At 46.7% G+C, this 26498-nt stretch overlaps 1 protein-coding gene across 1 annotated transcript in view; it reads right to left on the reverse strand.

Annotated features, from left to right (window-relative positions):
- CLIC1 (chloride intracellular channel 1) overlaps positions 1 to 10662 on the reverse strand; it is a 39001-nt gene extending 28339 nt beyond the window's left edge. Inside the window, exon 1 of the mRNA XM_035107032.2 lies at positions 10435 to 10662. Within this exon, the coding sequence (XP_034962923.1) occupies positions 10435 to 10473 (39 nt within the window). The 5' untranslated portion in view covers positions 10474 to 10662. The remainder of the gene's footprint in view (positions 1 to 10434) is intronic.
- Between the last annotated feature and the right edge of the window lie 15836 nt (positions 10663 to 26498).

Below are 26498 nucleotides of genomic sequence, written 5' to 3' on the forward strand. Positions count from 1 at the left end.
ACAACAACAAATTTTTATTTATACCCCGCCCTCCCCAGTCAAAACCGGGCTCAGGGCGGCTCACACCAATAAAATTACAATAAAACATAAAAAGCAATTGATTAAAATACAGTATTAAAATTTAAAATGCAGCCTGGTTTTAAGTAGTCCATAAATCCAAGCCATGAGGGAGGAAAACACAGGGGTCAAGACTGAATCCAACCCAAAGGCCAGGCGGAACAGCTCTGTCTTGCAGGCCCTGCGGAAAGATGACAAATCCCGCAGGGCCCTGGTCTCCTGTGAAAGAGCGTTCCACCAAGTTGGGGCCAATACTGAAAAGGCCCTGGCCCTAGTTGAGGCCAATCTAGCCACCTTATGGCTCGGGATCTCCAGAACATTGTTGTTTGTGGACCTTAAGGTCCTCCGCGGGGCATACCAGGAGAGGCGGCCCCGTAGGTACAAGGACATTAACCCCAAGCCCACCTGTCCTAGAGCTGATGTCCTTTATGATGAGAGGCAGCTGGCTGGGCTATTGGGGTCAGGTTGCTGATTGTCTGGGCTTGCAAAGCCTCACATATCAGCTGATGCTCAAGGCCTGCTTAAGCTTTGCTTCTGGCCCTTTGCAAGCCACACTGATCAGCTGATTGGCAGCGCAGGCATAAACAAGTCACCCGACAGAGTTGTGACGATTGACATGGGGAGATAACAGGCCAACCCACTAGCCACATCCGGTCCCTCACACCTGGCTTTGATGGACCAGATCAAATTCCATCTGGTCCAATATTATGCTCCAACAGCAACCAACCAGAGATGCCTCTTTTGGGATATACAGATTCCGCATGAAGTTCAAGTTTTGCTAGTATGGTAGACTGGTAGACCTTAGCTAAAGAATGCATCTAAGCCAGAGGCCATCACACCTTGCAATATAAAATACCACTGATTTAATTATGCATTGTGCAAGGGACACACATTTCAAGCAGTGCCCTTCAAGTAGAGCGAGGCAGCTCGTTCCTTTCTACCCTACCACATTTTAAAGGGAGAACCATGTTTTGAAAACATGTGTCCTCAATTCAGCCACAGTCACCACTGATATATACATTGGGAAGTTTCTGACAGCAAGAGCTGTTCGACCGTGGAACGGACTCCCTTTGGAGGTTGTGGAATCTCCTTTGTTGTGGGTTTAAAAGCAGAGGCTGGGTGATCATCTGTCACGGACGCTTGAGCAGAAATTCAACATATAAGGTATTATTGGAAGAGGAAAATAACAAACTTAAATTGAAAGAATATAAGGAAGTTAAAAAACATTTCAACGATTGATTCCCTGCAATATTTTCAAACTAATCATAAACAAAAAGGATTTGAGAAAGAAATTTCAAGACTGGATGAGTACTTAATCCACTCTAAAAGTAAATATATTTCAAAATTATATGATTTGCTCCTAGAATGGGAGGTAAAGGAGGAGCAAGGAAAGACAGTGATGGTAAAGTGGGCTGTGGGAAAGAGATATCAAATTTACGGCATGCTATAATTTAAGAGAGAATGTAATGAAAATGCAATACAGATGGTACCTGACCCCGGTCAGACTGGCAAAAATGTATAAAAACTGTAGTGATGTCTGTTGGAGATGCAACAACGGGGCAGGAACCTTTCTACACATGTGGTGGGAGTGCAAAGAGATAGTGGGATTCTGGCAAAATATCTAGAACGAATTGAAAAAGATGTTTAGATTTTCATTTGAAAAAAACCCAGAATCCTTTCTCCTAGGTATCATGTCAGCGGAAATAAACATAACGGTCAGACCAATATTTATGTTATTGATTGCCAAAAATTGGGAAAGCAGCAGCGTCCCAACTAAAACAGACTGGCTATCTAAAATGATGGAATACTTCCATATTGCCAAAGCAACAGGGAGGATAAGAGGAGATGTGGTACAAAAAGTGAATAAGGAGTGGGCTATCTTTAAGGAATACATCAAAATTTATGTGGAAAAAAATAGAATTTCTGACAGATATTGAGTGAATCCAGAAAATGATTAGAGTGAAAGGAGAGCAAAGTCAAGATAGAAGAAGAGATTAAAGAAATAAAGAAATGTGTTTAAGCTAGTTGGAAAAATAAAGTAGCGTTAACAAGAATGGCTGGAAGTCAAGTCACTTGGTGGGTGTCTGTGTGGGGTAGGTGTGTAGGTATGTTGATAAGTATAGTATAGGTAGGTATTATATAGAGTAATGTAGGTATGTTTTATGCTATGAATATAAGGTGGTGTGTTGTGTATGTGTATTGTGCAAATGTAAATGTAAATTTTAATAAAATAAAATATAAATATAAAAGATGCTTGAGCAGAGATTGCTGCATTGCAGGGGGTTGGACTAGATGACCCTCGGGGTCCCTTGCAACTCTGCAGTGCTGTGATTCTCTAATATCCCCAGGCAAGTCAATTACCTTTCAGCACCAGTTTCTCCACCTACAGAATTCAAACAATAAGCCTGACCTACCTTCGCAGGCTATTATAATGGAGAAATGGTGTTTACTTGCTCTAAGCCTTCAGGTTTGGGCAAGGTTAAAATAAATTAAATTCTACACTGGCCTACTTTAGATCAAACATTTGAACATATGCTCCTTTTTTGCCTGTCTACTCCCTTCTTGACAAAAGTACACAGTCCCTCCTGTCCCTAAACCATGTGATGTTTGTCATAGGAGAAATGACCTTTTAATTCCTCTCAGGGAAATGTCAGGGCCTGTCAGTGCTCTACTGTGGGGACCTTCCCCTTGAACAAGTAAAATGCTTATGAACATTCCATATCAGCGGTCCCCAAACTATGGCCCGGGGGCCGCATACGGCCCACGAGGCTCTTTTATGCGGCCCCCGGCAACTCCCGCCGCAGCTGCCCACTCCGACCCGGAAAAGCGACGGAAAACGCTTGCACGTGTGCACAAGCGTGTCATTTCCGGTGTACTTCCAGGTCAGAGGAGGCTCCTGCACATGCGCAGAAGCTATTTCCAGCGCTTTCCTGGTCGGGAGTGTGCCAGAAATAGCGTATGCGCATGGGCGCTCCCCCGCCCTCCGGCCCGAAGCCGGGCAAGTTTGGGGACCCCTGTTCCATGTCATCACAGAGCCCGAGTCCAATGCTGAGAATGAGTTTATATCCTCACATATATTTTTTTGCAATTTCTGTGCTGCACTTATATAAATAAAGCAGCCATTACCAACAAGGGCTCCACAAATCCACTTGCCAGCTCTCTGCTAAGGCATACTTTTAGGAAACAAATTCTAGGAAGATCCCATGCCCGGAGAACTGGGTGGGGTGTCGCCTGATCCTGCCCTGCGCCTTGGAGAGGCTCAGGAAGCTTAGGCGAGCTCTCTGAAACATAGCAGGAATTCTGAAAGTTGCCTTATAGAGAGCCAGCCTCTTGCTCCATCCAGTTCAGCATTGCTTACATCAGCCTTTGCCAGCTTTGTTGTTGTTGTTTAGTCGTTTAGTCGTGTCCGACTCTTTGTGACCCCATGGACCAGAGCACGGCAGGCACTCCTGTCTTCCACTGCCTCCCGCAGTTTGGTCAAACTCATGTTCGTAGCTTCGAGAACACTGTCCAACCATCTTGTCCTCTGTCGTCCCCTTCTCCTAGTGCCCTCCATCTTTCCCAGCATCAGGGTCTTTTCCAGGGAGTCTTCTCTTCTCATGAGGTGGCCAAAGTATTGGAGCCTCAGCTTCACGATCTGTCCTTCCAGTGAGCACTCAGGGCTGATTTCCTTCAAAATGGATAGGTTTGATCTTCTTGCAGTCCATGGGACTCTCAAGAGTCTCCTCCAGCACCATAATCCAAAAGCATCCATTCTTCGGCGATCAACCTTCTTCATGGCACCAAATGCTTTGGACTACAATTCCCATCAGCCTCAGCTACAGTGACTCGCAGCAGGCAACCAGGGTTACATACAGGAATCTTTCCCCAGTATTAACCTGGGGATAGAACCTAGGACCTTCTGAATGCAAAGCAGATTGCTCAACCACCAGTGTGTCAGCCTGGACCTTTTTACCATGGTCTTCTTGAAGAGGGCAAGGTTTAACTGGCCTCCCAAATTTGTGGTTCTCTGGTTACTGATCTCCCCTTCTTTTTCTTTCTCATCTTCCAGGAAATTTCTGGACTGCTTGTTTGAATATTCCTCAGAATATGACAATGCCTTATTACAACACAACACTATTTGCCTGCTCAGCATCCCATGCTAAGTGTGAAGGGGAGGGAGGGAAGCAACTTCCCCTTTCATATTAAAATGACAAACGTTCCTGTTTTGTTTATTATCTGCTACCCGCCTGCCCAGGTTTTTGAAAAACAAATACACACCTATATAGGTTCTCTGCAAGTGTTAGAAACTCAAGGTATATATGCTAGGCGCCAAATTGCTCCTTAAACCAGGGTTACAGTCACCAAAGCAGAATGCCTAGTTGCCATTTTGGAGCCGGGTGGCTCAAAGGTTTTATTTTTCAAGGAGACTTTTGGTTCCTGAAATTTGTTCTGATTGTGCGGTGGAATCTTTGTTCTGATTGTTTAGGTGGAATCTTCTTTCCTATAATCTTCTACGTTTATAAAAATTCTGTAGCGACCCAGGAGACAAACCAAGCTATTTTGTCAGGCCTGGGATTAGTCTTCTAGGTTAAGGGAGCATGGCAGAGATGTGTAAGATTTTGAGCAGTGTAGAAAAAGTGGGAAAGGATTTCTCCCTCTTTCATAATGCCAGACCTGGGGGCACCCAAGGAAGCTGAACGTTGGAAAATTCAGGACAGACAAAAGAAAGCCGTTATTCACACAGCGCATCATTAAACTAAGGAATCAGTTTCCCAAAAGAGGGAGTGACGGGTACCAACTGGGTGGTTTTGAAAAGAATATTAGACAAAAATCATGGAGGATCAGATTATCACCGGATGCGACACCAGCATTTGGCTGGTCAGTATGGGAACAAGAGGCTGGGCTAGGTCTTTGGCCTGGTTCAGCAGGCCTCATCTTATGAGGGAAACCTGGAAACAAAACCAGGGGAAGCTGAAAGAGGCAGTAAGGCATAAGGAACATGCAAAGCTCCTTACTCCTTCTCCTGGACGGGAAGTCGGGTCTATAGAAAAAGACCATTTTTATTTCAACGTTTTGTGATTACTCTTTGGTATATTATTTTTCTTTTTGTTTTGTGTTGATGTATATGGATCATTAGGGACGCGGGTGGCGCTGTGGGTTAAGCCACTGAGCCTGGGGCTTGCTGATCAGAAGGTTGGCGGTCCGAATCCCCACGACGGGGTGAGCTCCCGTTGCTCGGTCCCTGCTCCTGCCAACCTAGCAGTTTGAAAGCATGTCAAAGTGCAAGTAGATAAATAGGTTTAGGAAGAACTTCCTGACAGTAAGAGCTGTTCGACAGTGGAATTTGCTGCCAAGGAGTGTGGTGGAGTTTCCTTTTTTGGAGGTCTTTAAGCGGAGGCTTGACAGCCACCTGTCAGGAATGCTTTGATGGTGTTTCCTGCTTGGCAGGGGGTTGGACTGGATGGCCCTTGTGGTCTCTTCCAACTCTATGATTCTAGGTACCGCTCCAGCGGGAAGGTAAACGGCGTTTCTCTGCGCTGCTCTGGTTCGCCAGAAGCGGCTTTGTCATGCTGGCCACATGACCTGGAAGCTGTACGCCGGCTCCCTCGGCCAATAAAGCGAGATGAGCGCCGCCGCAACCCCAGAGTCAGTCACGACTGGACCTAATGGTCAGGGGTCTCTTTACCCTTTATACGGATCATTGTCTTTCTTGGTGTGTTAAAGTGAAAATAAAAGAAAAAGAACATGTATATATCCTGACACAAAGTGCATGCAGCCAAACACCCTGTTCCCAACAATCGTCAGCCAGATTATTCTGCGATGCTTACAAAGCAGTTAACACCCCTCACCCTTTTCCTCAGTATCGTGTTCATCCCTGCACCGTTCTGAAAGGTAAGGAGGAAAAGGCCACAGAACCTCAGTCTCCCAATTTCAGGCACGTAGGCCAGTTGTTTTAATACCTGAATGGCCTGGGAATATGACCTGGGTCCATCTGGAATTTAAAAACCACTGCTGGCTGCCCTCTGGACCTTTAGCAGAGGTTACATCCTATTGGAAACCCACGCATCAAAAGAAACCCGCTGGCTTGCAGAACAACCCAAAAAGCGACAGAGCTTGAAAGCTTAACGAGCTCCGGAAACAAAAAACTTTAATGAGCTCCGGAAATCAAAAGCTGCAAAGGCGGTGCTTTGTCTTAACTCCGCCTGCCTGAGAAAAGTGCCAGCAGACATGAGCTAGGAATGAGTAAAGGGTCTTAATATGAAGGTAGGCAAGAGGGTGGGTGGGTTGCCAGGACAGGAAAGACTGCATGTTGCCAAATGCTTCAGGGAAGCAACACAACCAGACAACACCTGCTTTGCATGCAGAAACACCTGCCTCCAGTTTTAGGTAGCATGGTTAGGAAAGACCACCCACCCCTAGACCTTGGAGAACCATTGCTTGCTGGCCGGCATAGTGGTTAAAACAAACTTGGCCAAACTTGGCACCTCCAGCTGTTTTGGGACTACAACTCCCATCATCCCTAGCTAACAGGACCAGTGGTCAGGGATGATGGGAATTGTAGTCCCAAAATAGCTGGACAGGCCAAGTTTGGCCATGCCTGGGTTAGCGTGTCAGTCTAGGGCAGACGTCCCCAAACTTCGGCCCTCCAGATGTTTTGGACTACAATTCCCATCTTCCCCGACCACTGGCCCTGTTAGCTAGGGATCATGGGAGTTGTAGGCCAAAACACCTGGAGGGCCGCAGTTTGGGGGGCTTGGTCTAGGGCCTGGGAGAGCAGGGCTCAAATCCCTGCTCCACCATGAAGCCCACCAGGTGACCCTGATCTAATCACTGCCTCTCAGTCTAACCCAGCGTTTCCCAACCTTGGGCCGCCAGCTGTTTTTGGACTACAACTCCCATCATCCCTAGCTAGCAAGACCAGTGGTCAGGAATGATGGGAATTGTAGTCCGAAAACAGCTGGAAGCCCAAGGTTGGGAAACACTGGTCTAACTGAACTTGCAAGGTTGCTGTCAGGATAACATGAGGAGTAGGACTAGGTATAACGCCCCAAGCATTTGGGAAGAAAGGAGGGCCAAATATGCAGCGATATAGTATATAAAATAAAAAAACAAGCACCAGGCTAGATAGACTTGTATTCTGACTCAATACATAAGGCAGCTTCATATGTTTTCCATGTTACAGAGGCAGAGAGATCGTCAACTGTGGCACAGTGAGGATTCTGCAAGGGAGATGCAACATGAAAACAGCGGCTCGTTCAGATTCCAAAAACGGCGCACTGCACTGAAAATAAAACTGCAACAAAACAGTTTTGGTTTTTTTTGCAGCATTTGACGCAATTGCACGAAGCGATTTCTGCTTTTGTCATGCATACCTGGACCATGGGCCCATTTAATTGTTTAACAAAAATATAGCAACCCACTGGACAGGGGAGGCAAGGCATCGATGGCGTTGCGGAAGAAACACCTGGAGGGTGATATGCTCAGTGGTGCCCTTGTAAGATGAGGGTGTCGCTTTGGGGGGGGGGGGATGCTAAGAGAAGCAGCAGTTGGTGGGAAATACTGAAATGTGAGCTGAAATGGCACAGTTGAGCCTTACCATGAATGCCAGGAGCCTTGTGGGCAATGGGTAGGAGAAAAGTGAGGGCGAGGGGGGAGAAGAACGTATTTCACAGGCACCCATTCTTCTCTCTTTTAGTGTTAAGGCAGGGGTGGGGGGACTTTTTCCAGGCTGAAGGCCGCATTCCCTTCTGGGGGCCGCACACCAGCGGTGGTTGTGGCCAGAGGCAAAAGAAGGTCCATAGATTCATAGAATTGTAGAGAATCTGAGGATAACCTAGCCCAGGGGGCAACAAACTTTTTCAGCGGGGGGCCAGTCCACTGTTCCTCAGACCTTGTGGGGGGCCGGACTATATTTTGGAGAGAAAAAATTATGCAAGAGCACCACGAGCCCCGGTGGATGCTTACCTGTGTCTTGTGAGCAGCAGGGGCTGGCGGCGGCAGGATAGACTATGAGTGGCATAAAAGGGCTCCAGAGAGGGGCTGCTTTAAATGGCCAGCCCCCTTCCTCCTCTAGGCAGGGCAGGGAGGAGCCAGGAGGAGGGAGGGAGGGAGGAGGCGCTGCTGCTGCTGAGGGAAGCAGAGGGAAAGAACGTGCGTGCTGGCGATCCACGTGGCAATTCCCAGACCGCCCGCGAGCCAGATCCAGACTTGGGCCTGATCCGGCCCCCGGGCCTTAGTTTGCCGACCCATGATGTAGCCCAACACCCTGCAATGCAGGAATACGCGATGCAATGAATGCCAAATTTGCCTTTGTGTGGTAGGCTAGTTTCCACCCAAGCTGCTCACACGGCCAGCCCTCTCTATCCCCCATCCATGGAAGCATGACCAGTGTCCAAGGGCACATTGACTCCCAGGGTGAAGGCCCCACATTCCTGATTGAAACAAACGCTGCCAAATATACGTATGCAACTCAAAAGCACTCGTGGCTAGCAGGCTGCGGAGCCACAAATCAAAAGAGGACCGAGGTTGCCTGACACCACACTCCCACTACGCAGGGTTGCGACAGGCCCTACACCGCTCCCGTTGCAAGTCTGGACACTGAGCCAGCTGGTGCAAATATGGGAAGCAACTAACCATTCCGTTTACCAAAGGGTCCCCAAAGGCCTGAATGGAAGGAAGCAATGGAGGCAGGAGGAAGGTACCGATTTAAGAAGGCGGGACAGAGACACCACCACGCAGTGCGTGCCAATGTCCAGTCCCCAAAAGCTTCAGCTAAACGTAGCCTCGGGTTAAGAGGTGAGGGTGAAGACCTGAGATCTTGGGCAGCCTCAAACAGTCACAGCAGGGTGAATATAGGACTAGAAGCCTGACTCAATCCCAATCCTAGGCCCAAATCCAATGTACAAGATCATACTGATTCCTTGGGGAAGAGCCATAACTCAGCAGCTCAAGAATGCAGAAGGTCCTGGTTGCAATCCCCGGCATCTCTAGGTAGGACTGGAAGATATTTTTGCCTGGAGCCTTGCAGAACTGCTGCCAGTCCGTGCGGACAATGCCAAACTAGACAGGTGGTTAGCCTGACATGGTATGAAGCAGCACTACTTTCAGAGCGCTGAAGAAGCAGGCAGGGTATACCTGAACCGCCATACCACATCCTGGCCCCCAAGAGCCCTCCTGCTCCTGTCTAGAGATGCCACACCCCTTCCTGCAGAAGCGGGTTGGCCATCTATGGACCAGAAGCACAGAAGGCATGGGACCATTGCAACTTCATCAAAAAGGGGGTAGGTTTGCCTCGCCTTTGAGAACACACTTTCCACGCAGCTCCCGGGCAATGGATGTGTGCCAAAAATGCCAAAGGCCCTCGTCATCCAGTGCAGCTAAGAGTGTCAGACCAGGACCGGGAAGACCAGAGTTTGACTCAGCCACTCAAGTGGACTGAGTGACCTCATGGCAATTATTACTGCCTCTCGGCCAAACCTACTGCACAAGGCTGTGGCAAGAGGAGGGAAAGATGTGGGGCTGGGACCATTTTTACATCACTTTGTGGTCCTTGGAGGAAAAATGGGGGGGGGAGATGTAACCTTTCCCACCTCTTTTCTAACTTGCTACTGCCACTTCCAAAATAAGATTGATATCAAATAAAGGTTTAAAAAAACAAACAAACAAACCACACACACACAAAAATCAGGAAAGCAATTTCTGACCAGCAACACCATCTAGGATTTGGGGACAGAAACTCAAGCAAAACGGGCACCTCCCTCGCCCACCCAAATGTGGCAATGCCCATCATCACGTGCAGGAGGGGCAACGCACTTAAAAACAACCAGGTCCAGAGATTAACATTAAAGACATCCAGCCACACTTTTGGGCAGCCTTTCCCCCCTTCTTTATTTTTAGAGTTGCCGCATGTTTCTTTGTTTCTCTCCGGCTGCAACAGAAAGGCGACTCCCCCCCCCCCCGCCCCGTCCCCGAACCTCAAGCCAAGCGCCTTAAACAAAAGTTTTGTTTTTGTTTTTTTAAACTCTCGGCCATTCTCACGCTACAAGGCGCCGAGATAGCCAGACAGATAACCGTCAGGGGAAGTATTTTTAAGAAAAGAAAGGAAGGAAACAGAAGTGTGTGCCCAAGAAGGGTGGGGCGGCGGGGGCTTCTTCTCGGCTCCCTTTGGGCTTCCACTTACCCAGCCGGGGAGGAAGTGAGGAGAGGGGGGGCAAGGATCGGGTGCGTCTTTTCCCCAGAGAGGGAGCTCTTTTTAATATATATATTTAATATTTAATATTCAATATAGCCTATGTATTTAAAAATGATTTTTTTAAGCTTCCACGCTCTCCGATTCCCTGCAAGGAAAGGAGGCGCAGGGAAGGCGCGCGCAGGGCGCAGCGACGTTCCTCTTACCTTGACGAAGAGCTCGACTTGAGGCTGCTCCTCGGCCATGTCGAGGGAGGCTGGGCGCGCTGGGGTTGGGGGGGCCGGAGGGAAGCTGCTTTGGGGGGTCAAGGAGAAGTTTCGGTGGATTTAAGGGAGAGGACGACGGACCGCGCCGATCGGCTCAAAAAGAGAAAGAAAAGCAAGCCTCTCGCAACTTCAAGCAACTTCCCTCCGCGGCTCCGGGCCACGCCCAGGAACTGAGCCCGGGCGAGCCGTGAGTCACCGAGGATGGGCGGATGGGAGCACAGCGCGGGTGGAGGGAGAGAGGGCGGGAGGGAGAGAGAGAGGGGACCAGCCCCGGCTAGGGGGGCCGTGGAGCAGACGCGGGGTGGGATTCTCTCTTGCGCCAGCCTGCTTCGCTTCGCCCTCTCCTCCGATTTCGCTCCCCTTTTCTACTTTCTCAGCCTCTTCCTTAAACCCTAAAGCAGGGGCGAAACTAGGCTTCATTTCACCTGGGTCAAGCATAGCTGCCAAGTTATCCCTTTTTTACAGGGATTTTCCCTTATGCTGAATAGGCTTCCTCGCGAGAAAAGGGAAAACTTGGCAGCTATGGGGTCAAAGTTGTTGTGGTCTCTGATAGTAAGGTTAAAGCTTACTCGGAAATGGTGTATAATGAAATGAAAAGGATGTTTAAAATAACGTGGTTTTTTTTAAAAAAAAATAACAACAACCCAGCAGCCTTTCTTTTGGGAATTATAGGGACAGAACTACTTAAACCAGGCATTGCCAAACTCGGCCTTCCAAATGTTTTGGGACTACAACTCCCATCATCCCTAGCTAACAGGACCAGTGGTCAGGGATGGTGGGAATTGAACTGTAGTCCCAAAACGTGTGGGACGCGGGTGGCGCTGTGGGTTAAACCACAGAGCCTAGGGCAGGCATCCCCAAACTGCGGCCCTACAGATGTTTTGGCCTACAACTCCCATGATCCCTAGCTAACAGGACCTGTGGTCAGGGATGATGGGAACTGTAGTCGAAAACATCTGGAGGGCCGAAGTTTGGGGGATGCCTGGCCTAGGGCTTGCCGATCAGAAGGTCGGTGGTTCGAATCCCTCGGCCAATAACACGAGATGAGTGCCGCCGCAACCCCAGAGTCAGTCACGACTGGATCTAATGGTCAGGGGTCCCTTTACCTTTTACCCAAAACATCTGGAGGGCCGAGTTTGGCCATGCCTGACTTAAAACTGTATAGAAACATATTCATGCATGCGACTACAGCAGCAAGAATGTGACTTGCCCCAAAATGGAAAGAAAATGGATGCAAAAAGTTCCGGAATATGCAGAAATGGCGAAACTTACCAGAAGAATAAGAAATCAAGATAACAAACTTTTTATAACAGGATGGAAATGGTTTATTGAATATTGACAGATAAATTGTAAACAGATCAGAACATTGGCAGGATTCTTGTAATAACCTGGAGTTTCATAAGAGTATATATTTAAAGAAGGTGAATGAATGAGCAAATATTTGGATATGCAGGAGATATTAAAAATTAATTTAAGGAACCACAGAAAGAGGGGGAAGGAAGTCAAGCTTTGAAATATCAAAATGATTGTAAAATCAGTGAAATGTATAAACCTGAGGAGTATATATATATATATATATATATATATATATATATAATAAGTTTGGGAGTGGTTGAGTCAACTGAACATATTCTTTTGACCTGCCCTTTTTATGCAGACCTTAGACAAAAACTTATAGACCCACTCCTATGCTAACTTAGCCCTGTAGCCAGAGAAAGAAAGGTTTTGTTTTAATTGAATAATGTTACTGGAACAACAACCTCCTTGGTGGCCAAATCTCTTTTTTTTGGTCCTTAAGCGTCAAAAGGTTAAAATTGACAGCGCCGACATGGGTCTAAATGTATAGCCTAATTTATTGTCGGTTTCAGTTTTAATTTTTTTTAGATGTTTAGATGTTAAATGTCTAGATGTTTTAAATTTTGTATGGATAAATGTTTATTTCTGACTGGCGGTCGAATAAAAATTGAATTGAATAATAATAAGTTTGGCACGCACCACCCACCCGGTTGGGAGGCCCCTCTGGAAGCTGTTTCACCCAGCGCAAAAAAACCCCCAGCTAGCCCCCCCAACCCCTTGTAGCTACGGAGGACACTCAATTGATAGCTTGTTCCCCCCCCAAAAAAATGCAGGGATGTGGGGGGACCTGTGACTCTCCAGGTGTTCACAGCGCAGCATCCCGAGGGCCACAGGCCTCTGCCCCCCCCATGCCATCCCTGTTTTAAAGCATAAAAGTGGCCCGCCTCTTTCCATGGGCCACGGCGACATAAGCGCCTCTGTTTGCCCTGTTGCGGCTGATCCAACAGGTTTCTCAGGCTCTGGGTATGTTACAAAAGCCTGCCAGTCCTGTTGAGCTGAGGGCAGAGTTTCCCAGAGGCGCGGGACTCCGTCTCCCAAGCTTATGCTGGCCAATGTAAAGCACTTTTTAGGTGGGGGGGAGATAGTCTTGCTGAAATCAAAGCGACTGCGGGGAGGGGCAGTGTCTGCTCCACAAGCAGAAGGTCCCAGGTTCAATCCCCACCCCCGAGCATCTCCATCAGGGACTGGACGAGTCTCAAACTCTTGGGAGCCTACACCGTCACTCAGTGTTGACAATATTGAACCCTCCACTTCAATATGAAGGCGCTTCCCCTTTTCCTCTTTGTTTCTACAGTAAAAACCTGGGTTTGTCACTCAGCTGAGAGCTGTAGCCAATGCGCAGCCCTCTCTGGCAAAGCGTATTTGCACATTTCATGCCTTGCAATGGCCCACATTTGTTGCAATATATATATATATATATATATATATATATATATATATATATACGGTAAGCTCGCCTAAATGTACACCTTAAAAAAGGGAGAGTAATTTATGGCCTTCTAATCCAGTGTTTCTCAACCTTTTTTGGGCCACGGCACACTTGTTCCGTGAAAAAAATCACGAGGCACACCACCATTAAAAAAGTTAAAAAAATTAACTCTGTGCCGCCCTATATTATAATTATGACTGTAAGAAACACTTGCCAAATATTGCTTTCCGGCGGGTCAGTGTTGTGTATTGGCGGCCGCCAGGCTCGTTTGCACTGAGCTTTGGGAAAGAGGAGGAGAAATATTGCTTTCCGGCGGGTCAGTGTTGTTTATTGGCGGCCGCCAGGCACGTGACAATGCAAATCGCCCTTCTCGTCGCCGCACGTCGCGGCACACCAGCCAGTGTCTCACGGCACACTAGTGTGCCGCGGAACAGTGGTTGAGAAACGCTGTTCTAATCAATAGGCTTCCTTTACATAATTAAAAGAAGGGTGCTGGAGGTTTATAGAACTGGTGTGGAGACAATGGTTAAGACAAGCACGGAAATTTGGAGCCAGGCCTTGAATTTGACTTCTTGGTGGATTTGGGACCTGGCAGAGAAAGGGTTACTTCTCCGCGCAGCATCTAACAAGCTTGTGGGATTCGTTGCCACAACATGCTGCCTTAAAAAAAATAAAGGCAAGACAAGACAAATTTATTGAGGACACCTAAGTGGAAGCCGTACATTTAGAAACAGAACACCCTCTTGTTGGGGGTTAAACAACAATCTTGCCCTGCTTGTAAATGTCTCACAATATCCAGCTAGCATCCAGCTAGCAACAGGGCTGGCTAGGCCTTTTGAGCTATTTTCCCTTCGGAGAAAGGAACACAAAAATCCTCTTGCTCCCATTCTCTCCAATCTTCTCTTTCATCCCCTTGTTCTTACTAATCCCTCGTTATTACAAAATAATTACTACTACAGTTATGATTACTACCCCACATTGTTACTAAAATGCCTGTCACGATGGCGTTTATGTGTCTATGTCAGAAGGGAAGGGCCTGCGAACAATCAAAGATAAGTGCCTTGAGTGCAGAACTGGGGCACAAAGAACCTTTGGTTCTCCAGATGCGACTGGACTACAACTCCCATCACCCCCTGACCGTTGGCTGCGCTGGCTGGGGCTGATGGGAGTTGGAGTCCAACCGCATCTGGAGCGCCGCAGCTTCTTCCCATCCTTCGTATGGAACGTCTAGCCCGGTGTTTCCCAAACTTGGGTCTCCAGCTGGTTTTGGACTACAACTCCCATCATCCCTAGCTAGCAAGACCAGTGCTCAGGGATGATGGAATTTGTAGTCTGAAAACAGCTGGAGACCCAAGTTTGGGAAACACTGGCCTAGCCTCTGCTATTGCTCATTCTGACAGGATTCAGCAGGAGCCCCTCAGAAAGAAAGCTAACCCTAGCATACCCAGTGGCACCATCCGGACTGAGCATTTAAAGCAGTTTCACGCCGCATCGAACAGACATGGCTTCCCCCAAAGAATCTCAAGAACTGCAGGATCTGTCCTTCCAGTGAGCACTCAGGGTTGATTTCCTTCAGAATGGATAGCTTTGATCTTCTTGCAGGCCATGGGACTCTCAAGAGTCTCCTCCAGCACCATAATTCAAAAGTATCAATTCTTTGGCGAACCAGAATTGTTAGGAGGCCCCTATTCCTCTCGCAGACCGACACTTCCGAGAGTGGAGCTTCAAGGGTCTTGAAGGGCTAAGGGTTCCCCATTTGTGGAATGCTCTCCCCAAGAAGACTTGCCTGGCACCGTCATTCTATATCTTTAGGTGCCAGGCAAAAACCTTCCTCTGTAACCAGACCTTTGGCCTTTATCTCAAAGTGGGTGGGATGTTTTTAATGTATTTTTATTTTTATTTTTCCCCCGGGTTTGATGTATCCATGGCAGGGTTGGTTGTACAGTGGTACCTTGGTTCTCAAACACCTTGGTTCTCAAACGCCTTGGTTCTCAAACGCCGAAAACCTGGAAGTAAGTGTTCCAGTTTTCGAACGTTTTTCGGAAGCCGAACATCCGATGTGGCTGCCAGCTATTGTTTCCAGGGCACCTGCACCAATCAGAAGCTGCGCCTTGGTTTTTCAACATTTTGGAAGTCAAACGGACTTCCGGAACGGATTAAGTTTGGCGCTTTTTTGCCATTTATTTTGCGATTTTGTTTTTGAGGCTTTTTTGGTTAATTTGTTTTTGTGACTGTGTGGAACCCAGTTCAGCTACTGATTGATTGATTGATTGATTGATTGTGTGACTGCGGAAATGGATAAAAGCCCCCCCTCCAAACACTGACTACCATCAGTGCAGGTAAGAATTTATTTATTTATTTTAATTTTTATCATCTACAATACTGTCTAATTTATTTTATAGTACAGTACTGTACATTGAGTATTGCTTTCATTTTATGGATCAATGGTTCGTTAGATAGTAAAAAATCATGTTAAATTGCTGTTTTAGGGGTTGTTTTTAAAAGTCTGGAACGGATTAATCCATTTTGCATTACTTTCTATGGGAAAGCGCGCGCCTTGGTTTTGGAACACTTTGGTTCTGGAACGGACTTCCGGAACGGATTAAGTTTGAGAACCAAGGTACCACTGTAAGTCGCTTTGGGTTTCCTTGGGCAAGTTAAGGCGACTAACAAATTTAATAAATGATAATCATAATATGATTTGAATTATGATGAATTCTGGTGCTGGAGGAGACTCTTGAGAGTCCCATGGACTGCAAGACGATCAAACCTATCCATTCTGAAGGAAATCAGCCCTGAGTGCTCACTGGAAGGACAGATCCTGAAGCTGAGGCTCCAGTGCTTTGCTTTGGCCACCTCATGAGAAGAGAAGACTCCCTAGAAAAGACCCTGATGATGGGAAAGATTGAGGGCACAAGGAGAAGGGGACGACAGAGGACGAGATGGTTGGACAGTGTTCTCGAAGCTACGAACATGAGTTTGACCAAACTGCAGGAGGCGGTGGAAGACAGGAGTGCCTGACGTGCTATGGTCCATGGGGTCACGAAGAGTCGGACACGACTAAACGACTAAACAACAATCATAATACACGCCGAGAACCAGCAAAGCCTAAACACGTTTGCCTGGGAAGAAGCCCCATTGGATGCAATGTGTGTCTGGGTTCAGCCTTGTCCATACCTCAGAGATCCTGTTGAGCAAGGCAAGCTGAGTTCTCCAGCTGATCTCCACACAGTGAGGAGCTATCAGATCCAGACATACCTGCCCCTAGGGCAGGAGGTTTTCTGACTAGCTTTCTTACACACACACACACACACACACACACACACACACCTTCTCCCCCAGACCCACAGGAACAAAGGAGATGGCAAGCCATAAGTCAACTTCAGTCCCTGCCAAAGCTCCTCCCCTGGGAGGCTCCTCAGGAGCTGGGAGGAGAAGTACTTGTACATGGAAATTGCACTCGCGCCAGATATTTCTTGAATGAGAGCCAGGGAAGAGGTAGCATGCCAGCTCCTGTATCGGTTCCCTGTACAAGCTGCTTCCTTGCTGGCCTTCCTGGCCTGGGGGAAATAAAAGTGGGGCTTATTTCTGAATAGACATACCGAGGGTGGAGCCAAGTTAAAAGTCTTGCACCCAGATCAGGGAGACCTGGATTCCTTCCACGTCCAGCCATGTCGCTCCTTCCTGTTTTGTAAATATAGGCGTTTGCTGTGATTTCCCCCCCCAACGCTTAGCAACATCTATAGCTATAAAATGGAGGGGGTGTAGCTGTGTCCGTTTTACAAACTCGTCGCAATGCAAGGAGGCAAAGGTTAAGGAGGCAAAGGTACATTGATGGGAATGTGCTGAGAGCTGCCTTTAAGAGGAAGGGCGAGATGTAAACATGATAAATACATACATGTATTAACTTAAGCCCTTGCTTCTGCTCACATGTAGGTCCTGAGCTAGCTGCCGTTTCCCAGCCTGGCCTGTCTCACAGGATTGTTGCGAGGCTCCTTAGAGAAAGGCTGAGATTCAATTTAAAGAAATGATTCTGCTTCTTTAGGGAGGCCGGCCTTGCATTTTGGTAGTCTCAGGGCATCTCACTGCTGCTTTCTTAAAGGTAAAGGGACCCCTGACCATTAGGTCCAGTCGTGACCGACTCTGGGGTTGCGCGCTCATCTCGCATTATTGGCCGAGGGAGCCGGCGTATAGCTTCCAGGTCATGTGGCCAGCATGACAAAGCCGCTTCTGGCAAACCAGAGCAGCACATGGAAACACCGTTTACCATCCCACTGCAGCGGTTCCTATTTATCTACTTGCATTTTGACGTGTTTTCTGCTAGGTTGGCAGGAGCTGGGACCAAGCAACGGGAGCTCACCCCGTCCCAGGAATTCGAACCGCCGACCTTCTGATCAGCAAGCCCTAGGCTCAGTGGTTTAACCACAGCGCCACCTGGGTCCCTTTCTTAGACAGGCGTAAATGCCGTCTCCTCAGTCTGGGGAGCCCTGGGAATCTCTGCAGGTAGATGTGGCTGTTATAACATAATTCCCAGAATTCTCTGCAGCTAGATGCGGCTGTTACAGCATAACTAGTAAAGATACCCGCTTAGTGCCGTGCGGTATGTAAGGAAACCCAATTTGGTAGTTAAAAAGTGGGGAGATAACAGTTCCCCTTTGGATAAAGTAACGTGCAACAAACCTCTGAACGACAGGTGTCTTGCTATGGGATACAGCAGTTGTATAAACAAGCTTTTACACTTCACACACAGATGAATAGGAGCATAGGAAGCGGTTTTGCAACGAGTCAGAACATTGGTACACCTAGCTCAGTATTGTCATCACAAACTGGCAGCATTCTTCAGGGGATCAGGCAGAAAGTTTTTCCCTGTTCTTCCCGGAGTTGCCAGGGATTGAAGCTAGGACCACCGAGCTACACCCCTTTCAAAATGTATAAAATATGTGGATTGAACTACCTTCTGTTGCATAAAAAGCAAGCAAAGTTTTTAGTGACATAAAACTTTTCTTCATGGTAAGAACATTGGTGTTACTCAAATTTTTAACAGACAACAAAAATAAGTGCAAGAAAGGTTATCCCTCTTATTCTGTGGGCTCCTGTGCAAGACCAAATTGTAAATAATTGCCTTTCCCAGTTAAGAACAATCTGTTTCCTCCTCATATTCATTTCTGCTGAGACATACCCCAGCCCTGGGGCTTGTGTAGTGATGTGTAGTGATGTGCTGAGGGTGCCTCCGAACATGTGCAAAGTGTATTTTCCTTCCTTCTTCGCAGAGTTACATCACAGCCTGCCTGGATGAAAGGAATTTGACTTCCACGCAGACTTGAATCCTTATACTAGTCAGACAACTGATCGATGTTCAGTCCAACTGATCGATGTTCTTTCACCTTCCAGGACTCCTGGGTTCTCAAGTGGGTAAGTTTTATATTTTTAATGGATTTATTTCCTACACATATAGACATGTCATCAAGGGATCGCACAGCAATCAGTAAAACAATCCATTAATCAAAATCCAAATAAGTGTGTGTGTGTGTCAGTGTTTGTGTTTGTGTTTTAACAGAAAGAGGTAAAAAGTTAAATTCAACAAATACAGGTGAAACTCGGAAAATTAGAATATCGTCGAAAAGTGCATTTATTTCAGTAACGCAACTTAAAAGGTGAAACCAATATATGAGATAGATGCATGACATGCAAAGCAAGATATTTCAAGCCTTTATTTGTTGTAATTGTAATTATTTGTCGTTAGGCGGGTCAATTATAAATGGAATGTAATTAATGAAATGTAATAGCGCTGTTTATTTTTGTATTATTGTAACTATTTGTTTTATTACTGTGGGATTTCCAAAAGAAAGCATTTGTAAATATAAAAATAATAAGTTGCATTACTGAAATAAATGCGCTTTTTGACGATATTCTAATTTTCCGAGTTTCACCTGTAGATGTAACACAACAATAACATATTCACATATATAATGGACAGATAATCTTGTGTAGCTAAGACTGACGAATCCTGGGAGGGAAAGAGGCTCAGAATCGCATTGGGTTCAGCTCCTCAGCCATGACTCTTAACTCCCCTGACTTATACAGACAGGAAACTGCCAAGAGAGGGATGCAGGTGGGTGTGGACTTGAAACAGCACAATAAACCTCTGTGCACTCCAATGAATGGGAGACTGGCTGGCCACAAGCCACATCCTTTAAAACAGCCCATCATTCACTTCTAGGTTCTGTTATGGGGGGGGGGGGAGAAAAACATGGGGTGGAAGGGAAGAAATAACAAATATATATATTCCTCTCTCCCCCCCTCCCCCTTGAAAGCAGAGTGGCATTCCTGGGGAGGGGAGGGGGGCTTCACTACTGGCACCAGTATGGCACTAGGGGGCGCTATTGTGCAGGAGGCACAATTTGGAAGAAGCTGATCCAGGCCAGATTTTCCAAAGAGCTACTGGTTGCAGATTTCCTCTTCCTCCGCCCTCTAGTTTTAGGGAAGGTTTGCCAAAACCTCTGGTTCTGGCTTAGAAGAAAGGGGAAAAGTTGGAGAGGTAGGAGAGGATTAGATCAGGGCTCAAAGCACCATCAGGGGATGGCCCCTCATCTTGTCCTTCTCTCTTTCTTTTCCCTCTTCTCTCTCTCTCTCTGTAATGTTGGGTTAACAGGGTGCCACCCTTCCCTTTCTCAGGCAAACGTTTCAGGGAGTGTGAATTGGGAACTTTCGCCTTTGTAAACCACTTAGAGTTCTGTTTAAATATAAGCAGTATATAATTCATCCAAATAAATAAATAAATAAATAGATGTCAACTGAATCAGATTTCTCCTCCAACCCTAATGTAATGCAACTTATTGTTTTTTTTTTTAATTTTTACAAATGCTTTCTTCTGGAACTTCCGCAGTAAAAAAACAAATAGTTACAATAATACAAAAACAAACAAAAATAAACATCACTATTACATTTCATACTGAAATTATTACATTTTGTTACTGAAATAAATTTTTCGACGATATTCTAATTTTCCGAGTTTCACCTGTAGTTCCTCTCCTGCCCATTCTATTCTCACAACCACCCTGTGAGGTTGGCTAGGTCTGCCCCAAGGTCACTGAGTGGGGATTTGAACCCTGGTCGCCTGGGCCAACACTCTATAAGCACTGCACAATACTAACACACACTTTTGCAAAGGCACATCACTATAAATGTTGTGTCTTAATGTTATTTCATTAATATATACATTTTAATGCACCCTTTGCCCTTGCATCTGAATTTTTTGTACACGTTCCTTGGCTGGCGAACTGTGTTGCAAAATCCAGAGGAATGCAAAATTCAAAGAATGGCTGTGTTTCGGTTCGCCTAACGTTTCAGGAAGTGTGAATTGGGAACTTTCGCCTTTGTAAACCACTTAGAGTTTTGTTTAAATATAAGCAGTATATAATTCGTCCAAATAAATAAATAAATAGATGTCAACTGAATCAGATTTCTCCTCCAACCCTAATGTACAGGTGAAACTCGGAAAATTAGAATATCATCGAAAAGTGCATTTATTTCAGTAACGCAACTTAAAAGATGAAACCAATATATGAGATAGATGTATGACATGCATGGCAAGATATGCCAGGCCTTTATTTGTTGTAATTGTAATTATTTGTCGTTAGGCAGGTCAATTATAAATGAAATGTAATTAATGAAAAGTAATAGCAATGTTTATTTTTGTTTATTTTTGTATTATTGTAACTATTTGTTTTATTACTGTGGAATTTCCAAAAGTAAGGATTTGTAAAAATTAAAAGAAAAATAAAAAATAAAAAGTTGCATTACTGAAATAAATGCACTTTCCGATGATATTCTAATTTTCCAAGTTTCACCTGTAGACCTCCACCCCATTGCTGGAGGAGAGCAGAATACAAGAGTGAAATGCTGGGACTCCTCCACACATCCTGTTTATTTTGCATTCATCCTGGTTTGCCTGCACAAAGCTAATGCCGAGGTTAGACTATGTCTGGCCTTTATGAAGCATCCATTCCCATTTCTTTGCATTGAGGTTATGCAACAATATGCATTCATCCTGATTTGCTATTGCAGTGCTTGTACACCTTCCTTACCACCCCAACCTGCCCATGTATTTTAATGTTGCAACCCAACCTGGGACCTTAGGGTGAAGGGCGAGTAATTCATAATAATGACCAGAAAAAGTGAAAAATTGCAAACTAAAGTTACATGCCTGGGTGGGCCTGCTGGCAGGAAAACATTTTTAGCAGGAACCGAACACAGAACAGTGAATGGGCAGGGAGTTCTGGGGTGTAGGTGCTGCCACACGAAAGGATCGATTTCTTACAAGTGCATAATGAACCCTGCAAAAGGGCCAGTTCTGCAGATCAAAGCACAAACTTCCTCTCTACTTTTCTGAGTCCCCAACTGCTTTTCAAAGAGCCTCTTTTAGAAAAACAAAACAAAAAAAACCCAGATATCCCATTAAACAGATATTCATCCCTTTTGCACAGCTCATATTCTAAGGCCCTTGGGAAGAGCCGGCATCCTTGGGAAGAGCCATATTCTAAGGCCCTTGGGAAGAGCCGGCACCCCTCCCCAAATGATGCTTTTCAAGCCTGGCTTCCAGGATCACTGTTCTCTGTGTCCATAAGGAACACATCAGCAGGAAACAAAGGCTGCAGTAGAAATTCCAAAGAATTGCAGGTAGCACCTGTTCTCTTGACCACTACCGTGTTTCCCCTTTTTTAATACGTAGTCAGAAAGTAAGCCATGGCAGGGTTTTTAACCATTTGAGAGCTATAAGACATACCCCGAAAATAAGCCATACTTCCGCACCAGCTAGCAGGACCCAGCATGCCGGCCGCGACAGGAGGAGGAAGCCTGCCGGGTCGGGTCAGTGCCCGGAAGCGGCGGTGGCTGCTTTAGTGCCAATAAAGCGTGCAGCAGTGCCGCACGGAGCACCAGCCAGCAGGACCCAGCTCCTGCAATGCCGGCCGCGGCAGGAGGAGGAAGCCTGTGGGGTCGGGTGGGTGCCCAGAAGCGGTGGCGGCTGCAGCGCTGACAAAGCGTGAAGCAGCGCCGCACGAAGCACCAAGGGCACGAGCGGCAGGAGGAAAGAGAGAGAGGCTCGTTACTTGCGGCACTTTAAGAGAAGCAGCCAGAACCGATCTCCATATTCCGAGCCTCCCTTTTGCGCGTGCGGGCATGTTAAAGCCCCGATCACTTCACTCCCCACTTCTTCCTCGCCATCCCTCCCTTTCACGCATTGCCTTGACCCCGCAGCCCCCCTCCCTGGCCATCTTCCCCTAAGTGCAGCGCTGCTTCGTGAGCGCTGCAGCCGCACGCTCTCTGTGTGTGCTGCAGCCGCACGCTCTCTGTGTGTGCGCGTGTCTCTTTCTTTCTCTCCCTGTGCGTCCGTCTCTGTGTGTGTGTGTGTGTGTGTGTGCGCGCGCGCGTCTCTCTCTCTCCCCCCCCGTGCGTCTCTGTGTGTGTGTGTTTGTGCGCGTCTCTTTCTTTCTCTCCCCGTGCATCCGTCTCTCTCTGTGTGTGTGTTTGTGCGCGTCTCTTTCTTTCTCTCCCCCGTGCGTCCGTCTCTCTCTGTGTGTGTGTTTGTGCGCGTCTCTTTCTTTCTCTCCCCGTGCATCCGTCTCTCTCTGTGTGTGTGTTTGTGCGCGTCTCTTTCTTTCTCTCCCCGTGCATCCGTCTCTCTCTGTGTGTGTGTTTGTGCGCGTCTCTTTCTTTCTCTCCCCCGTGCGTCCGTCTCTCTCTGTGTGTGTGTGCGCGCGTCTCTTTCTCTCTCTCCCCCGTGCGTCTCTGTGTGTGTGTGTGTGTGTGCGCGCGTCTCTTTCTTTCTCTCCCTGTGCGTGTCTCTCTCTCAGTGTGTGTGTGTGTGTGTGTGTGTGTGTGTGTTTGCGCGCGCGCGCGCGTCTCCCCCCCCCACAGAGAAAAGGTTCCGCTTCGGCTCGTCATTCAGCCGCGCGCGCGCGCCAGGGGCATGGGCCCAAGCCTCGTCCCCCTCGCGCTTCCCTCACAAGCATCTCAGAGCGGGACGGGTCACGGCCTCCCTCCTCATTCCTCGGCCGGCGTGAGAGAGCCCGGGGAGCAGAAGGATCCCAGGTTTAACCCCCAGGTACCCCCAAGTTTGAAATTCTGGAGAGCTGCTGCCAGCCTGGTTGACAGCAAAACCTGGATAGCACAGTAGGCTAGAGTGTGGTGTTTATAATGTGCGCGGAAGAGAGCACCGAGTGTCCTGAGCCAGTGGGACCCAGTTGTACCAGCACTTAAAAAAAAAGACACCCCCTGAAAATAAGCCACCGTGTGTTTTTTTGAGGAAAAAAAGTTATAAGACGGTGTCTTAAAAAAGGGGAAACACGGTATATCCCTCCCCTTCCTCTCCACTGCCTCATTGCCACTCTGGCTCAGGTTAGCAAAGGGATTTCCAGGGCTCCATGTTCTATTCTGCGGCTGTTGTCATCTCGACCCGTGACCCCCCAAAAAAACTAACTAAGAAGGCATAGGAGAGTGTAGAATCGGGGGGGGGAGAACATGGGTGGTAGAACAGAGATAGGGTGAGGGCTGATTGGAATGGGCACAACTGAGCACAACTCAGAAACAGGGCCGGTGAGGATCCTATGGAAGTCTCCGAATATTTGTTATAGGAAGTTGCAGGTTGTTATGCATTTATTCATCTTTTTTTTTAAAAAAAAGCGTAAGCTTTCTCCTTTCTGAGAAATTGCATCATCTAAAGTATTTATACCACTCTTTTATACTTTTAGGTTTATAACAATTCAATCAATAGTGGTAGTAGCAGCACTATTCACACTGTATCTTCCTATATAAATAGAAATGTAAGGTATCGTCATGCTCTGCAGTTTGCTTTGCCACCAGTAGGTGGCCATGCCAACTGCAGCATGGGAAGTAGCAGGCAAGCCCAAGTGAGTTGTTTAACAGAGGAAATGAGGCCCTTCACACAGCGGTTTAGCAAGCGGTTTCCCTCTGTTAAATGCATCAGTACTAAGAGGAGGGGCTTGAGGAAGTTGTGGGGGGATGTGGTGGACTGTGGGGGGGGGAGGCAAGGAGGTGGATGAGCTATAAAGGAAAGGGGCTGGTCAGGTGTGAGAGAAAGACAAAGGTGTTGACGGGGTTGGCAAGTGGAATGAGCAGGGGCAGCAGTCGTGTGTGTGTGTGTGTGTGTGTGTGTGTGTGTGTGTGTGTGTGTGTGATGAATATAGATATATCTAATCTTAAAATAAGACTGCAGAGAGAAAGCGAAGCAGCTATCCATTCAAAGAGTCAGGGGAAACCAAACAGTATTAACATGCTATCTAATAATGCAACAAAGTTGTTATCCCAGCAAAGGGGATTCCATAGCTGGCAATTTAGCATCCTTAGAAAAAGTCCTTTTCCTTTGGCCACCCGCTTAACCTCTGAATGTGATCTTGAAGAATAGTTGTATGCCAGAGAATACAATACCGCCCTTAATCCTAGAGGTGTGCAATGATATTCTATCTGTATCTATAGGGTTTGGAAGCAGCCATGCCTGTTTTGGATACACTCTTTGCCAGAGGTGGCCAAACTTGGCCCTCCAGCTGTTTTTGGATTACAAATCCCATCATCCCTAGCAATAATAATAATAATAATAATAATAATAATAATAATAATAATTTATTATTATTTCCCGCCCATTTGGCTGGGTTTCCCTGGCCACTCTGGGCAGCTTCCAACAAAATATTAAAATACAATGGTCTGCTAAACATTAAAAGCTTCCCTAAACAGGACCTAGCTAACAGGACCAGTGGTCAGGGATGATGGGAATTGTAGTCCCAAAACAGCTGGAGGGCCAAGTTTGGCCACCACTGTTCTATGTAGCTATTCCGCTCTGAGGAGTTAGTTGGGTCTGAATCTGATCTATAAATTCCAAAGCTCAGTTTCCTCTCCACCCCCCTTCCCCATTGGCTATGGGGGGGGATCTAAAAATGGCTGTACTGTTTTATTTCTTCTTCACATAAGTGGATGGAACTTTCAGGTAAAATGACAAATAAGCAGTATATACGGTAAATCTTGTTAAAATAAATAAATAGTTAAACAATGGAATCTGCTCCCACAAGAGGCAGTGATGACCACTAACTTGGATGGCTTTGAAAGAGGATTAAACAGATTCATGGGGGCTATCGGGTGGCTGTTAACCCTGAGGGCTATTTTCCATCTTTACTGCTGGAGGCAGTTTGATTTTTGAATGCCAGTTGCTGGGAACCTCAGAAGGAGAGAGTGCTGTTGAAGCTTTTAATTGCTTATTTAGATATACCGCTTAGTGCCAGACAAGGCTTCTAAGCCCTTTACAATTTATTTATTTTTAATTGCACAGCCATTAAAACATAAACAACCTTTCTTAACATAAGACAATAAAGGCATCCCATTAAAAGATGAGCCAGGAAAACCTACCACGTTGTTGTTGTTGTTGTTGTTGTTGTTGTTGTTGTTGTTTAGTTGTTTAGTCGTGTCCGACTCTTCGTGACCCCATGGACCAGAGCCAGCCAGGCACTCCTGTCTTCCACTGCCTCCCACAGTTTGGTCAAACTCATGTTCGTAGCTTCGAGAACACTGTCCAACCATCTTGTACTCTGTCGTCCCCTTCTCCTAGTGCCCTCCATCTTTCCCAACATCAGGGTCTTTTCCAGGGAGTCTTCTCTTCTCATGAGGTGGAGTATTGGAGCCTCAGCTTCACGATCTGTCCTTCCAGTGAGCACTCAGGGCTGATTTCCTTCAAAATGGATAGGTTTGATCTTCTTGCAGTCCATGGGACTCTCAAGAGTCTCCTCCAGCACCATAATTCAAAAGCATCAATTCTTCAGTGATCAGCCTTCTTTATGGTCCAGCTCTCACTTCCATTCATCACTACTGGGAAAACCATAGTTTAACTATACGGACCTTTGTTTTTAAGATGCTGTCTAGGTTTGTCATTGCTTTTCTCCCAAGAAGCAGGCATCTTTTAATTTCATGACTGCTGTCACCATCTGCAGTGATCATGGAACCCAAGAAAGTAAAATCTCTCACTGCCTCCATTTCTTCCCCTTCTATTTGCCAGGAGGTGATGGGACCAGTGGCCATGATCTTGGTTTTTTTGATGTTGAGCTTCAGACCATATTTTGCGCTCTCCTCTTTCACCCTCATTAAAAGGTTCTTTAATTCCTCCTAACTTTCTGCCATCAAGGTTGTGTCATCAGCATATCTGAGGCTGTTGATA

Source organism: Zootoca vivipara, chromosome 2 (assembly GCF_963506605.1).
Source record: "Zootoca vivipara chromosome 2, rZooViv1.1, whole genome shotgun sequence".
NCBI lineage: Eukaryota > Metazoa > Chordata > Lepidosauria > Squamata > Lacertidae > Zootoca > Zootoca vivipara.